The sequence below is a fragment of the Paraphaeosphaeria sporulosa genome (genome assembly GCF_001642045.1).
Source record: "Paraphaeosphaeria sporulosa strain AP3s5-JAC2a unplaced genomic scaffold CC84scaffold_7, whole genome shotgun sequence".
In the NCBI taxonomy this organism is placed as follows: domain Eukaryota; kingdom Fungi; phylum Ascomycota; class Dothideomycetes; order Pleosporales; family Didymosphaeriaceae; genus Paraphaeosphaeria; species Paraphaeosphaeria sporulosa.
The window spans coordinates 1,233,688-1,249,257 of record NW_017253366.1 but is presented as its reverse complement, the minus strand read 5'-3'; the positions used below and the strand labels follow the sequence as shown (position 1 = coordinate 1,249,257).

At 53.2% G+C, this 15,570-nt stretch overlaps 7 protein-coding genes across 7 annotated transcripts; 3 read left to right on the top strand and 4 right to left on the bottom strand.

Moving 5' to 3' along the window:
* Positions 1-1,503: 1,503 nt before the first annotated feature.
* CC84DRAFT_1054314 (HSP20-like chaperone) lies at positions 1,504-1,857 on the bottom strand (the record flags this gene model as incomplete). The annotated part of the gene is made up of 1 exon (XM_018173524.2): positions 1,504-1,857. A coding segment is annotated over one exon (354 nt), but the record flags the coding sequence as incomplete, so codon positions are not given.
* A 1,298-nt stretch (positions 1,858-3,155) lies between these two features.
* On the bottom strand, positions 3,156-5,738 carry CC84DRAFT_1207100 (uncharacterized protein). Its single transcript, XM_018182076.1, has one exon. The coding sequence runs from the start codon at positions 5,386-5,388 to the stop codon at positions 3,406-3,408; it is 1,983 nt and encodes a 660-aa protein (XP_018034201.1). The 5' UTR covers positions 5,389-5,738; the 3' UTR covers positions 3,156-3,405.
* Positions 5,739-6,201: 463 nt separating this feature from the next.
* Positions 6,202-6,941, top strand: CC84DRAFT_1166000 (uncharacterized protein). The gene has a single exon (XM_018178849.1). It carries the CDS (start codon positions 6,663-6,665, stop codon positions 6,918-6,920), a length of 258 nt encoding a protein of 85 aa, XP_018034200.1. The 5' UTR covers positions 6,202-6,662; the 3' UTR covers positions 6,921-6,941.
* A 49-nt stretch (positions 6,942-6,990) lies between these two features.
* Positions 6,991-8,365, top strand: CC84DRAFT_1096447 (uncharacterized protein; the record flags this gene model as incomplete). The annotated part of the gene is made up of 3 exons (XM_018174668.1): positions 6,991-7,225; positions 7,334-7,792; positions 7,845-8,365. The coding sequence occupies 3 exons, from the start codon at positions 6,991-6,993 to the stop codon at positions 8,363-8,365; spliced, it is 1,215 nt and encodes a 404-aa protein (XP_018034199.1).
* A 647-nt stretch (positions 8,366-9,012) lies between these two features.
* On the top strand, positions 9,013-11,067 carry CC84DRAFT_1197442 (uncharacterized protein). Its single transcript, XM_018181522.1, has 3 exons — positions 9,013-10,132; positions 10,186-10,831; positions 10,878-11,067. Exons 1-3 carry the CDS (start codon positions 9,433-9,435, stop codon positions 10,954-10,956), a joined length of 1,425 nt encoding a protein of 474 aa, XP_018034198.1. The 5' UTR covers positions 9,013-9,432; the 3' UTR covers positions 10,957-11,067.
* CC84DRAFT_1096561 (uncharacterized protein) lies at positions 11,020-12,967 on the bottom strand (the record flags this gene model as incomplete). Its single annotated transcript, XM_018174675.1, has 2 exons — positions 11,020-11,643; positions 11,705-12,967. The coding sequence occupies 2 exons, from the start codon at positions 12,965-12,967 to the stop codon at positions 11,020-11,022; spliced, it is 1,887 nt and encodes a 628-aa protein (XP_018034197.1).
* Positions 12,968-14,602: 1,635 nt separating this feature from the next.
* Positions 14,603-15,086, bottom strand: CC84DRAFT_1094891 (uncharacterized protein; the record flags this gene model as incomplete). Its single annotated transcript, XM_018174585.1, has 2 exons — positions 14,603-14,683; positions 14,733-15,086. Coding segments are annotated over 2 exons (435 nt in total), but the record flags the coding sequence as incomplete, so codon positions are not given.
* Positions 15,087-15,570: the final 484 nt, after the last annotated feature.

Below are 15,570 nucleotides of genomic sequence, written 5' to 3'. Positions count from 1 at the left end.
TTTATCTCCGAAGCTTTTCGTCGAACCTTGTAGGATCATCTGCCCTGCGACGCTCCCAGCTGGTCAAATGCCTGGTGTTAACATCCCCCTGGACTCTCGAAGCACCACTCGAGAAACGCAACCGTACAGAAGAGCAACTGACCGACAGGGATGGACCCCTCGAACCCAACATCCAGTCTGGAGCATATCGACCGTAAATTCTAGGAGAGGACCAGTCCTACTCAGCCGTATCGATCAAATTGCATAAAAAGCGTTTAGGTGTTGTCGATATTCCTGAGCCTTCGGCGCCTGTTCTCTTACCTAAATAACAGGATACGACTGCTACCTTGCAAGTAGAGTCAGGGTCATCTATCCCAGCCTAGTATGAGAATTGCTCGAGCTTTTCACAGTCCCTAGCTTATAGCATCGCTCCAAGGCTGTGCCGGTGCCACACGAGGAGGGATGTGGGGTGGAAATTTCTCGCTCTGGCTAACGGTCGTAGCCAAAATGGTTCAAGAGTATCTCTACCAGCTAATTCTCTTTCTAAACAGTCATCTTCGAGACGCCAGCGTCGCAGAGCGAGCATAACTTTGGTAAGTAGACCCGAGTGTCAGCTTCGAGACATTGAGTGTGTCGATTAGATAGTCTCAGATGCGAATCGATCATGGACTTATTATTCTGGGTTATCTACCAGAGATCTTCCCAAAAGCTCGACAACTTACCGGCACACTTCCAAATCATGAAATCTTCCGATCTGTTGGTGTTAACGTGGACCACCCAAGATAGCAACTGCGCTAGTGTTTTTTGGGTTAGCCCCGATATGCCCCTTCCCAAACTTCGCAGCTCGTGCTCACTTTGTCCCCTTCTCTCTCGCGGCTCGATCAAGTCGCTGCTCCATCAATTTTTCGTGTCCGCTCGCCAGGTCTACGCAATTAATCGACCCTAAGGTACGTCTACATCGCAACTCCCCAACAAGCCCATGATGCGAAATTCATCCTTAGTCCGAACCAACCCCGTCCCTCCCCACACTCACCTACGCTCCGAGTCCAAGCCCTACGACCAGGCGTGAGATCAGCGGTCCGATGGCCATGGCGTAAGCCTAGTCGGCATGTAGCTGCGAGCCTTGGGTAACTTGGTGGAGGTGCATACGTCTTGTCCGTGTGTACGCATCGGTGTCGCTGAGCCGGCCGATGTAGAGCAAGGGGTTTGTGAGGTTGGCGACGATGTGGTGGTGTTGACGACTATAATCTTCTCTCTGAGGCACTTTTATTGTTCGCGTTATGAAGCAATGTTTGTGGCGCCACGCTGACGAATAATCAGATTTCTATCGGGTTACACTACTGGTAGAGTCACAACGCATCCGCTGTCCTTTCACAGGTCTCAAGAGGTTTTCGAAGCAATTTTTTTTTTCTTTTCATTCTTTTGTTTTGATTATAGATCCTTGCGTAAATCCAATACTACTCCGATGCCTGAAATACTTATATATCCTCCTTCTGTCCAACTACTTTACCACCTTTGTCCAGCCTACTCTATGTCCACCTTGCGCACCTGCACAAAGTCGCTGTCTCCCATCTTCGGCACCTCGACTCTCAACACGCCATCCTCCAGCTTGGCAGTAATGCCGTCCGCGTCGATAGCGGCAGGGTTGGCCCGCGTGCCCAGCCTCACCTTCCGCTCGAAGGGACCGACCTTGCGCTCGTCCATCGCCAGCGTCTTGAGGAAATCCTCGTCGCCAGGACGGTAGATCACACCAGCGATCGAAAGCTCCGACTTCTCGTGGTCCCAGTTCACACCGACATCCTCCTTCTTCGCACCAGGCAGCGACACATGCACTACGAACGCGGAGGGGGTATCGAAGATGTCAGCTTCGGGGCTGAAGTCGGTGTTTTCGTCCTTGGTGTTGGATTCGGGGTCCAGGAAGGAGCTTGCGAACGCAAAGGGGTTGAAGGCTGGGCCAAAGCCGCCACGGCCCCATGGGCCCCAACCACCTCGTCGGCCATGGTGACCGTGACGTCCTGGGCCGCCATGGGGAGGCCCGTGGTGCGGAGGACCGTGATGAGGACCGTGATGAGGACCGTGGTGTGGGCCGGGATGAGAACCAGGACCACCGAAGCCTCGAGGTCCTCCGCAGCCATGTCGACCCCGACGAGAGCCACAGCGGCCGTGGCGACGGCGGTGGCCTTCGCTCTCGGAACCGCTGCCGGATGGGCCCTCTCCGTTGTCGTTTGCGTCCTCCATGTCTTTATCGCCCTCCTTCTCGCTCACGCCATGTTCTTTCTTGTTGTCCTTCTCATCGCGTTCGTCATGGTGGCCGTGGTGAGGTGGCGGGCCACGATGTGGGAAGGCCCTGCCACCAAAACCTCCCCATCCCCAAGGCCCAAACGGCGGCGGGGGCGGTGGGTGAGGCCCTCCACGCTCTTCCTCGCTGTTATCGTTCTCCTCGTGCTCGTTGCTTCGGTTTCGGTTCCCCTGCGCAAACCAAGGATGATTGTTGCCATCCTGCTCTAGGCTGGCGATCCAGTCCCAGAAATTCGCGGCAGGGCTGTTCATGTATTGGACGGAAGGCATCTTGGAAGTTGATGTTGTAGTGCAAGAAAGACGTCACAGCAAGATACACAGCAACTATATACCCTCGACCACACTCGCAGGCACCAACTCTCACGTGCGGCGCATACGTACGCCTACCCGTCTCGCCACCGCTACGTAAACGCCAACGTGCGCCACCCCGGCAATCAACTCCAATCGGGCCTGTTGTACGAGGGCATCCGGAAGATTCGAGAACAAGAGAGAGGGGTATGCATGGCGTGCGGCTTGTACGAAGTGTGCGTCTGGCCAGGCAGGCGAGGCTTGCGCGTCGTGGTGTGTGAGGGCGGAAGTTAGAGGTCGGGGGTTGCGGCAGGCCGATGATGCCGATGTGGCGCAAGTGTGGCGTTGCGGGCTTTGATTGGATGACCAAGGACGGACTATGGAAGATGTGCACTCGGAGATCTCGTCGGATATCGTCTCGGTGGTATGCACGAAGGTTGTGCGTCGCAAGCCATGGTGACTCTTGTTTGTGAGTCACTTTGATCAACACGGGTGGATGCGTCAAACAGACTAGTTTCTGGCTTCGGAGTTAACACTGTACAACCAAGAGCGCGATGGGACAACAGCAGTTTCAAAGTCTAAGCATTCGTATCTAATCCGAGAGCGGTTCAGGACAACTGCAACTATCAATCATCTCGATTGTACATCTTTTGGAACTGAATAGACGCATTCCCTGATATTGAAGCATCAGGACAGATGAGGACTGCAACGTCCACCAGATGCGATCCAGTTCGGTCCTTATTGACCTCCTGTCGTAATCATCGACGCTCAAGTCAGCGTGACCAAATGCAAGCATCTTGATAACCAAACTCAGCAACGCCCAGGATTCTGCAAAGCAACCTAGTCCTCCTCCGAACTATCATCACCGTCGCTGCCAACGACTTCCACCGTAGCGGCCTTGGGAATAGGGGTGCGCGGGTGGTAGAGGTCGTTGTCACCGCGTTCCTCGACCTGGTTGTTGAATTCCTGCAGAATATCCGCACCCAGATCGTCGTCAACCTCGCCATCTCCACTGTTGCTAGCGGCGTGTGCCGACACGGCAGCTTGCAGGCGCGCATACTGCTCGTCCTCGTCGTCCTCGTCGGCGGTCGGACGGTGGCACTCCAAGCCCCACTTGGAGTGCAAGTGGTACCGGCGACACCACTTGTCCTGTTCGACCTCCTCGATCTTCAGGGTCAAGCGGCGACGGCAGGAGCGGAGCGTCGCGCACATGACGTTGAAGACGAGATCGGGGTGCACCTCAATGCCCTCCTTTTTGCACGCAAGAAACCAGTCTTCCGCGCGCGTGCCGCACAGCGCGAGCGCATCCGCCCAGAGCATGCGCGCGCCGTTTCCCTCGGCCGTGTGGTGGTACAGCGCGTTGAGCAGCTTGGGGTCGAAGTCTGTGACGTTGTTGCTCAGCGTGGGCAGGGGGAGCTTATGCTGCCACTTCGGGACGTCGGGCAGGCCGATACGGTGGTATTCTTTCATATGGTGTTGCTTGTTCTTTTTGACAATCTTGAGGTCGCGCTCCACGTGCGACTTGTTCGGCATCCACATCTGCGGTAGCGACTTGCTGCGGTTCCGCTCCTGGAAGGCGCGGATCCATACGTCGGTGATGAGGTCGCAGAGCTGGATGTTGTCCTGGATGTAGCTATGGATGTAGAGGAGTGTCAGGTGGTTGGCGGTCCAGGGTGTGACCTCGCCCTTCTTCTCGAGCTCGGGCAGGACATGGAGGCCTGGGATTTTCAAGCTTTCGTATAGCGTGACGGTGCGGTCAGAGATCTGTACGCTGAAGCGGTGCGGCCGTGGAACTGGGTTGGAAGCGGGAAGTGGAGAAGAAGCGAGCTGCGCCTGCTCCTGGATGGATTTCACAGGCTGGGGCTTCTGTTTCTGTTTCTGGTTCTGGTTCTGGTTCTGGTTCTGCTTTGGAAGCTTGCTCTCCGGTGAGGGTTTCGGTACGCTCTCGCTGTGAACCTTCGCCTTCTTGTGCGGGCGTTGATCGCCGTGCTCTTTCTCCAGATCCTCGGTGGCCGAAGTGTAACGCTTCTGTCCCTTGGCCAACGGCACGGGTGAGGAGAAAGTCTTCGGCTCGGTGTATCCAGCATCGAACTTCGCCCGCTCAGGTGGAGTGCCTCCTTCATGCTGCTTCGCCAACTCGTCGATGGTCGTTGTACCTGGTCGCTTCCGCTTGATTGTGGGTGACTTTGAATCGCGCTTCTTGGTCTCTGCGGCTTGTTTTGCTTGTCGATTCCAAGCAGATTTGCGGATAGAGATCTTTTGCTGGCGCTGCGGGACCTGCTGCGGTTGTGAGGTCGGCTGGCGCTGCTGAGTCGGCTGAGCCTGCACCGCCGGCTGGCCTTCCATCTGCTTCTGGAAGCCTGAGTCGATGTTGGGTTCTTCCGTAGTATTTTGGTTCTCGCCAACCCCAATGTTGTCATCCTCAACCTCCTCGACATCATCATCCTCGACTCCCTCGGCATCGGCCCCGTCGCTTCCCTCAGCATCTTCGTATTCGGGATCGACCAATGCCCACTCCGTATGTATGGCCGCCAGTTCTTCACCGGTTGGTAAGTGCAATTGAACAGGTTCCGTCATCGCAAAGTTCAACTCCGGCTCCTGTCGAGCAGGAAAACCGTCACGGAGATGTTGTGCGTAATTATTCTCGGTGTATGTGGCAAAGGCTTCAGTCGTGCCGAAGCGCTCGGGAGGCAGGCTGGAGTACGAATTAACGGGCGCAGACCGATACTCAGAGAGAAGCCATGGGTCGACCGGCTGGCCCACCGCCGCTTCAGTCATGTTGGCAAACCACTGTGCTCCACGGGCGCCCAAAGGCATGGCCATATTGCGACACGCGCTTAGCTGGTGAGTTGATGTGTATTTGTACTGTTCCTGCGCCGATTGCAGTAGAATCCGCGCAAGTGGACCTCGAATTGATAAAAGCTGCTGTGTCAGAGAGTTGCGGTGGAGGTGACTGTTTTGTCTCCTTGGGAAAAGATCGTATTACTGAGTGGAAGTCACTAAGAGGTGGCTGGGTCAGCTGTCGTCGTGGTAGCCCGCACTGATTTCGTGGTTCTTTTGGTGCGGGTGGGGTGAAAATACGCCGACGCTCGGGGGCTGTGAAAGGTAGGCAGTAGTATCTGAACAAGCCACAATGGAGCTGCTGGATTCTTTAAGTCGTAGAGTCAACAGGGAATATATGAGTTAAGGATAAAGAGATCGTTGAGAGAAAGGATTTTTTTGAAGATAAAAGTGGCGGTCGACGTCGAAGAGCGTTTGCACGTAGCTTGTGAGCAGTGCGGAAACGCCAATCAGGTGAGCCAATTTTCTCTCACCTCTCACCTCTTACCTCTCGGATTGATCAAGTGCCCACAATACTAAGCAAGAAGGTTGCACTCCGTATACCTCTGCCCGCTGCTTCAAAGGGCCGAGAAGCAATGCACTGGACGACGAGGTACAGTAGCTGCTACAAGCCACCCGCATCTCTATACAAAGCCACCCGCGCGCTCCCTACAAATTATACAGTGTATATGGCGATGAACATTCGGCCAGGACAATAGTCGAGAAGTGTGTCACCCGTAACATATGCGTGCAGTGTACTCGACCTCTTGCCCGGCACTGTGATTCAACTTGTACCCAACGTCTGGAATACGGCGGCCGATATCTTTGAAGCAAAGGTATAGTCGAAAGACGAATGTGAAGTCGAATGGTGCTGAGAACTTTCTCTTCCTCTCCATGTCGGGGACGACGGAGCGTTCGCGTGCAGAGTATTGATCGTGTCCGGGATAAACCATATTCGGCTTGCAGGACTACTGTCAGCCATAACCATAGTTCTCGGATCAAGTAGTATGAGAGCCCATCTATCGGTTTCTTATGAAGACCTGCGCCCTCTGGTGCACCACATCATCGTCAGGCTGAGATGGATTACAGGGTGCTGTTTCCGACACAAACAGGCTAGGAGAATTCCCGGGACACTACTGCAAGCATCTCCACAGCCGGAGCTTCATCGTCTTTGATCGTTACCGTGCCTACAGCCATGGACATGCGCTTAAACGTCTCCCGTGCGTGAACTAAGCTCGTGCATGGGCTGAGTAGTGGTTGGCTAGGCCCGAAGCGACATGTGCAAGCCACTGGCGGCGGGCTACGTCATGGCTCTCGGTGTGGAGTGGATTCAGAACCCCACCACCCACCCCTCTGTGGTGTACCAGCACCGCAATCCTGCTCTTGTGATGCCAGCCGCGCCCGCATATATCACACCCGCTATGCAACCGCCCGCCCCGACAATTAGATCGCTCCTTCCGTCCTGTCCGCCGCGCAGGCAGCGCTATCCGCACCCTCGACTCCACCACAGCCGCATCGCCGTGGCCTGCCTTTGAATCGTGTTCGCGCACGCCAATAGGTCCACACTCGTCTCGCTCGCCCGTGCGCGCCACCAGACCACCGTATATGGCGCTCAACTACCTCACGACTAGCCAAGGCTGGCTGTCCTTCAGCCACAGCACCCCTACGCTATTCGTGACCGCCGAGGACGACGACTTCGACGTGGAAACACTGCGCGCATGGCGCGACGAAGGCTTCGTCGTCAAGTACGTGCCCATGGGCAAGGGCGGCAAGACGTACGTCAACACGCTGCACCACCTGGGCGACGGCATGAGCATCGGCGAGCGCTATGCGATCGTAGGTATATGCACCTTTCCTGTACCTCGGCCTGCGCGCGCCATCGAGCACGCGCCGCGTCGTGCTGGTCCCTAGTATCGCGTGGAACCATGGCTGACGACTCATGGTGAAGCCTTCGGTGACGCAGCTGCCGTCTGTCTCGAGGTGTACTCGGAGCCCAAGACTAGCACGTCCAAGCTGTGCTCGCTGATCGCCTACTACCCGAGCTCTATACCCGATCCCAGACACCGCCTCTCGTCGTCCTTCCGCGTTCTGGTCCATCTCGCGCAGGGCACCGGCGAGGGCGACACCGTTGGCGTCCAGCGGAGGCCCGAAGTCTTGGGCATACAAGGGAGGCGGAAGATAGTGCAGAAGCGCATCACGCCGGGGATAGGGACCGGCGGCCTGCAAAGCAAAATTCCATACCCAGTCTACACCTACGAAGGCGTGGATGCGGGGTTCGCGGAGCACGACCTCGATGAGTACGACGCCGTGGCTGATGCGCTAGCATGGAGCCGAAGTCTCAGTATGGTGCGACGAGGGTTTGGTGCCGAAGTCGACCTCGAGCGCGTGTGGGAGGAAAACGAGGATCGTATGTCGTCAGCCTCTACTTTCCTTGCGCGGACCATCTAATATGATAGCAGAGAAATATCACAAAAGAAGCGCCAAGAAGATCATGGAAACCTACACCACTGAACCCACTCCCACCGTGAACTACACAGCCACTCTGACAGGCGGCCAGGGCCACGAAGAAATATTCCGCTTCTACAACGAATACTTCATGGCCGACAAGCTGCCCATCTTCCACCTGCGCCTCATCTCCCGCACCATCGGCGCAGATCGCATCGTCGACGAGCTCTACGTCCAGTTCAAGCACACCATAGACATGCCCTGGGTGCTCCCTTCCGTGAAACCCACGGGCAGAAAAGTTGAGATTGTCGTCGTCAGCATTGTCGGGATGCGAGGCGGCAAGGTGTGGAGCGAGCGCATTTACTGGGACCAGGCGAGCGTGCTGTTCCAGGTCGGGCTGTTGGATCCTGACCAGGTGCCGGAGGAGGCGAGGAAGCAGGGGCTGGAGATGCTGCCTGTTGCGGGGAGCGAGGCAGCGCGGAAGATTATGGACTTTGAGAGCGAAGACACGAATGACATGATTGACGATTGGTGATTTGTTTTTACTCGCAAGAGAGCGATGAGGATGTGGTAAGGATTCTGATATCCGATATCTCGAATATGTAAGACTCTGTGTACAAAAGTATGAGACTGCTGACTTGCGTGTTTGGCGTGGATATAACAGGTTGTGATGGTGCTGCAGCAGTCTGACAAAGCCCACAGATCGTTGTTGACTTGCCATTGTACTTGAAACAACCGAGCAAGGCTGGTAGCTAGGAGGGGTTTGCATCATATGGAGGAAGACCTCGTACGAACAAGGAAAAGTAGGTTCATGCAAACAGGAAACTCCGTATATTATTGTCCCGTGGGTACGAATCCAATTCATGAACACACTCAAGACCAGCAACCATAACTCCTACTGGACATCCAAGCTCCTGAGTTTGCTCGTACGCTGCGAGCTCCGCACGCTCTTTCTCCATCGCTAGACTAGGTATGCAACGAAACCTATAGTTGCGAACAAGAGCATAGTGGTTAGTTTGCGAGGGGAAGAAGATGCGGGAGCCCGGAAAGGGTTGTGAGGAAGGCTGAAGAATTCATATCACGCCAAGATGCAGGCGCGTACAATATGTCCATACTACTGGTGATGCAATTTCCAACTTCGTCTTGTTTTCTTGGAAAAACACAAGCATAGGGCATAGCTCCGGTGTCTGCGTTTATATAATGCGTCACCTAGGTATTCTTCACGAAGTCCAAGCCGACCGCTTGTTTATTTACGATTGTCGGACAAGGCCATGTCTGGGCTTGGAGATCTGGTAGCGCCTTCGTATCTTCAATAAGCTTAGTGGCCGGAGCCTCAGCCTCATCAGCTGAAACTGAAGCACCGCCCTCAGCCTCGCGTGCGCCTAGACGAAATGACGACCTCTCGAGTTACATCGGTGCCATGGCCCTTGATCTTCTCGTTACTCCATCTGCTAATCTTGATTGTCGCGTACCCCGACAATAAAGGGCCGCGACAGATATACAGAGTCTTGAGCGCGCGCAGCAGATCTGGGTTGATCGGACACCAACTGTGCGCAGACTAGAAGAGATTCAGAGGAGCTCACAGCCACATTGACTTTAATCATGTCGCTCAGTAGCAATAAATCATCCATCGGCGACCGAGTCAGGCTCGCCCACGCCTTGGGTTTCAACGATTACCCGACGAACTCAACCGCCGAACCGTATCTCAACTATATTCAGAAGCAGTACGCGGGTAGCGAAACAATAGAGGTCTACATCGACCTATTCATCGAAGTTATCGAACACTTTCGGCCGGGTGCTGTCGCGAATGGGACACCAATAGTTCCTACTGTGCGGACACTTACAGAAAAATATGCCTTATCAGGCTTTCGGGATGTATTTGCGGATACTCTCGCGGGGGACCCAAGGCGAAAAGAGCATGTTGAAGATACGGTCATGTGTATCATTGGGACGTGGACTATGATGTTGAGCTCTTTCCAGTACAAAAACCGGTCTCGCAAAGTCGTGGCAGCATATAGCATCTTCACAGATGCAACGATATCGCAGACTACAACGCCGATAACGCCATCTTCAACGACATCTACGCCACCGTCTGTGGTGGTTGCGCCTTACGATAATTCTGTCGCTGGTCTTATCGCAGGCAGTGGTCTTCTCCCGGGCGGACAGTGGGACCATCGGATTAGCGTTGAGAATGATGCGACAATGAGGATGATAGCATTGATGTTCAATGCAGCAGATGCATCGAATCGAAGTCCTCTGCAAACTCTGCTTTCCCCTTCCTCTGGGAGAGCTTTGCCTTGTCGTACGTCATACGCGGAAAGTTGTATGCACTGAAGAAGCTGACATTCGACTCAGAAACATCGCCATACGCGCTGTTGGAAGAGCTCAACGCCCAGGAGTCTCTGTCCATCAGGGCAACGCGGCTTAACGCTTTCACCCTGAACGTACTCAGTGCTGTTGATATCCTGTGGACCCCCAATGTGTCTCGGCACATGCTACTCACAAAGATCAGTGGTCGCTTTGTTCTGGAGCTGTTCTCATTGCCGTGCGCATTCGATGCAATTACTTCTCCAGCAGTTGGCATACCCGTCGAACTTACACAGGAGATCGAAGAGTCGTACGCTGTATTATTCAACGCCTGGCCTAATGCGCCGTTCCACGCGAAATTCGGCGCGTTGGTTGGTCTTCGGAAGGTGTGCTGGTGCTGGTCATGTTCCGCCTATCGCTACCGACAGCGATGTATCACTGCCTGGAAGACGCGCGCCCCGGTGACCCCGCGCCGAAAGAGTAAAGTTGCATCGAACCTGCACAACAGCGATTTCGACCCAACCCTGGAAACCTTGATGACAAGCCAATCGATGAGTGATTGGACACCGGAAGATTTTCCTACCCTTTGGCCCCGCATTGCGCGGCTTGAGCAACATCTACAAACGTCCAGGCCTTGGAGCTTGGGGGTGCTTTTTCGCGATCGACGGGACACGATGCAATTTTGGACATTCTTGTACGTTGGATATCACGGCCGATCAATACAAGCTGACAGGTCCTAGGTTTGCTACAGTCGTTGTATTTTTGACGGTCGTCCAGGTCTTGCTGGGGGTTGCACAGGTGGTAGGGTCCTTCATCTGATGAGTATGTTTACGAGAATCGCTTTCCTCTAGAGAGATGTACGCAAATCATGCCATTGCTGCGCTACAGAATATTATAACCCCTGCGAAGCTCGTCAGGCACCTGAAATGCGCCATAGAATGCTACTCTGCCTTCTTTCAATCTCCGTTCCAGGTGCGGACCCTCTGGCATGTTGAACTTTTGCGGATGGTCACTTTTTTGAACAAAACTTTGAAAGCCCACGATGCCGGGACCCTGCGTGCCATCTTCCCTGGTCCCATCCGCATATAGTGCGATGCCACTATAGCCGTTTGGTGGATTGAAGTCAGGGTTCACACGGTATAACACAGCTCGTGATACAAATCTTTTCCACGTCGAGAGATCGTGGTTCCTCGCAGGTTTAGCGCCGGCAGAAGAGGTCTGATTGAAGAAGATTCCTTCACCGACGATGATGGCTTCGGAGTTAGTGTTGCATTTGATGCATTTTGCTGCACGATCTGTTTCTGTTGGTCCCAGGATCCTGATGGCGGAAGGCTGCTGCCGAAGCGATGACCAGCCATCTCGGCATAACCAACCAAGGTCGCCTATTGGAGATTTTACATCTGCAAAAGAAGCCGTCGCATTTGGTCTTATCAAAGTGACATCGTGGTTGAAGCCGGTGGGGTAATACTCTGCGTCCTGATCAAAACTCTTCGCGATCGTTCCAATCTGCTGATCAGTTAGTTCAAGTGCTCTGGAAACTTCGCATACTTCTTGTTTATGTACACACCTTCGCATTTCCCGCCCAAATCTCGGTGTGTTTGTTCCAATCCTCTTGCAGCCGCTTCATCGGATCGCGATTCAGACCGAAGAAAGACTTGCTGAGGATTGCCTCGGTAATCACGTGCGACGACATTACCAGAAATGGCTGGCCGTCTTTCTCGACCTTCAGACCAATTCGGCCAGCGAATCTCTCGCGGGATGTCGATGACACTCGAGCCTCGATGAAGTCGTTAAGTTGAAGCGTTTGAGCTGATCGAGCTTGCTTGGATGCGCTCATCAAGCGCGAAGTCTGCGTTTGTGACGACACGCCTGTCCGGGGCGTGGTTGCTACATTAGATTGCAGCATAGTAGGCTCCATCGTGTTGGTGATGTAGCAGACCTTCAGGCCGCCGTACTTGTGAGGCAAATGCGAAGAAGCCCAAGTGGTATCGAAGGTTTCGGAGACAATGATTTGTAGTAGCCCGCTTATAAGAACATAGAAACCTAAGCTGCCTTCGAATGTAAGGAAAAGATCCCGTATGGTATCCATGGGCAACTCGTTCCAACAATCTATTGGTGCTGATGGCCTGGGATCCGGTGGAGGATGCACCCCGCCGATTGGCGGCCACTGATGATCAACGGGAAGCACAACAGGAGCCTCTGCTATTGTCAGAGGTATCTGTTCAGGCTCACAATCCTCCAAAGGCATGCATGTCCAGCAACCACTTGCAGCTCCGCCGTCACTATGGGTCGTGACATATTCGATATCCCATTTGTAGGAATCGGGGAGTTTGTCTTGAACCTCTTCCCAGGCAGAAGGTAGCCTTGCCGCAAGTCCGACTAAGGCGTGCCGCCCGGCAGAGTTCGTAGAAGCTCCGATGCTTGACGAGCATTGACAAACTATCTCGGTACTCGCACAGTCTGCTCTAGAGCTGTGGTTAAGATCTAAATTGCGTATTTCCTCTCCTGAGAGTGTATCGGTTGTCCTTGAGAGTGAGGTTGCATTTTCGGCATCCGAAGCGCTTGAGAGGCCAGTATTGACTGCGTGCGAAAGCGAGTCTTGGAAGGCTTCCACTGCTGTGACATCAATCGTTCGCCTCAAGGACGTATACAATTCTTTCCATTGCTGTCGCACACCGACAATACGTCTTACCTGTGGCCGAGGATCCGTACAATTCCGTCCATGATACCGATCAAATACTGTGGGATCCAGAATGGCTTTTGTGCATACGTTACATAACTTGGTGGTTATGCCGTGGCGGCGAAGCAAATGGATGCAGATCTGGGACATGCTTCCAGCTTGTAGATCAAAGCATGTGCTTTGGAGACCTAGATCAATCGCAGCCGCCGAATATGGGCATTCCATAATGAAATTACGGTTGCCATCTTTACCATTTATCTCCTTCACTCTTTCCATCTCCCGGGCATTGAAATCATTCGTGGCCTCAGCTACGACTGCCACAGCTTCTTTGCTTGCTGTAGAACGCACGGCCCGCCATTCATTATCGTTGTAGGTCGTTGGATCTGTGTATGCAGTTTCACTTCCCTCCCTCTCATAACGCGCAATAGAGCTTTCGGCGTCTAGAGTACGCGCGTGACGTTTAGATCTGTATTCAGTGCTGCTTGAGTGCACCGAGAAAGCCACGTTGGCCGGCCGTTTCGATGAGGGCACCTTTGGCTCCACCAGCCTTGGTACGCACTGAACACATCTATGTTCATCCATGTAGTCCTTTGCAGATTCGTAATAGCAAGCAATATGTTGCCATGTGCCACATTTGAGACAAGCAATTATGAATCGCTGATCCGAAGAGCTCTCACATATGCAGCTCATATTCACCGGTTCGTCAGCATCTTGATACACCATAACCTCTGGATCGATTTGCTCTGTGAATCCAGTAGAAGGACCGCCTTCCACTGAATCAAGACCAGTCTGTGGAGTGGCCTTTGCCCTTGCCTCGAGTTCGAAAAGCCTGGCTCTCAATTTTCTGCGGTAATTTCGCTGTGCAATCCGATTCTGAAGTCGTCTTCTCTCTTCTGTAACCATAGAGTCGTCATTTAAGAAGATTCCATGGAGCACAGCAACGCCAGCGGCGTCGGCTTGTGATGAAGCAAGAATCTTCGCGATGACGGTATTCAATTCAACACCACTCCAATCGAGATATTTCCATCGTTGATCTAAACAAGTCAGAGAAAGTTTTGGTACAGGACTTGCGCGCTTACCATCAAGATGGATCCTACAGTAATAGATGGCACATGCTGCATCCCATCGATACTGAACCCATTGTTCATGCTCCCTATTCCAACGGTACAAGAAGGCATCCACGGTACGATCGACAACCTCGGAGAACCAGAGTCTGTCCAGGCTGTTGGGAAAACCTGTAAAACGGAGTTCTTTATTATGCGGTGGTGTCTGACTTGAATTACTTTGTGCAGATGCCGCAGGTGTGCCAAATATGTCGACAGTTCCACTTGAGCGTGTGCTTTCTTTAGGATAGCTTGATGTAAATGCACGTTTGCGAGATCGCACATAGTCTCTCCATTGTGCAGTGACCAGAACAGCATGGACATAGTCGGTGACTGCTTTCGTGCGGGATGCTGTTGATGGAAAGCTGGCAGGTGAACACAATCGACGAAGAAGCTCGGTGCCACACAGATCAAAACCGGTCCAAGCTTCAACGTATTCCCCAACATCTTTTACCGACGCTTTGTCGGCAGCATCAATGATGCGTTCTAGGACTTTTACGATATTAGAGATTGTAGGCTCTTGTGACGACGTGTATGGGTCGTCGTCATCAATCCGACCCAAAGCCTTGGTGTCACCCGAGACTATGGTCTTCTTTGCCGGCGTATGTGCTTCCGACTGTGGTGATGTTGGATCTGCCAGCGCTGGCTCATCCAGTACAGGTGAGGTAAGTTCATCTTCGATTGCTTTTAAAGAATCATGTTCGCGCTTTACGTCGTCTGGATTGGCAGGAACCTTGCCACAACCCTTCACAAGTATATGGCGCTTCGTAATATCAGTTGATGTTTAATCTTAAAGCAATAGGGTAACACACTTTCAAAGCGTCTTGGCGAGAAAAGCTTTTATCACAGTGGGTACATGGATATGGCTTCACTGCCAGATGTATCCTCTTATGTCGCTTAAAATCGACATTACGGTCAAAGGATCGCGGGCACTGATCACATCTAAATGGCCTGTCGTAATTTGAAGATGAATGGTCAAGATTTGCACTGAAATGGTGCCCTGGATTGTGAGGAGGAGGCAGTCCAACTACGACATGCTGGCCGTTTGAGTTGGTGACATTCGAGTAGACTGGAGCATGACCTAGTTCATAACCTGGTAAATAAATTGGATGTTGGGAGTTTGTATACGAGACAAGATGCGGTCTCTCAGTACCACGCGATCCCATACTGCCGAAGTCCTCTGCACTAGTCGTGCCTCCACTTCGTTGTTCGGTGGGCGCAGGTCCGGTCCAGTACGAGGGAATGAAAGGATGAAGCTGTTGGGTCGGTTCAGAGGATTCGCTCGCTGTTGCGCCAGCCGAGTGAACAGAGAGAGAGCTCGGTGGCGTTAGAAGGTTGCCAACACTCGCGATGGTCGTTGGGACTTGTGACGACTGTGATATAGTAGGGTATTTGTGCACGGGCGGAGGTGGTGGAAGTTCGAAGCTGCCTAATTGTGCAGCATGAGGTCTCCGTGACGAGAAACTCAAAGTACCTACTACCCGCCATTCCGGATGCTGAGAATAATCGTCTTCACCCGATGCCATGTTGACCAGAGTTGTTCTGAATGATGCTCTGACGGTGCAGTCACTGTACTAGTCTCGAAAAACTTTCTAAGCGCACACCGAATCTCGATGACACCACTTACACGCCCTTTCTAGTGGAGAGCTT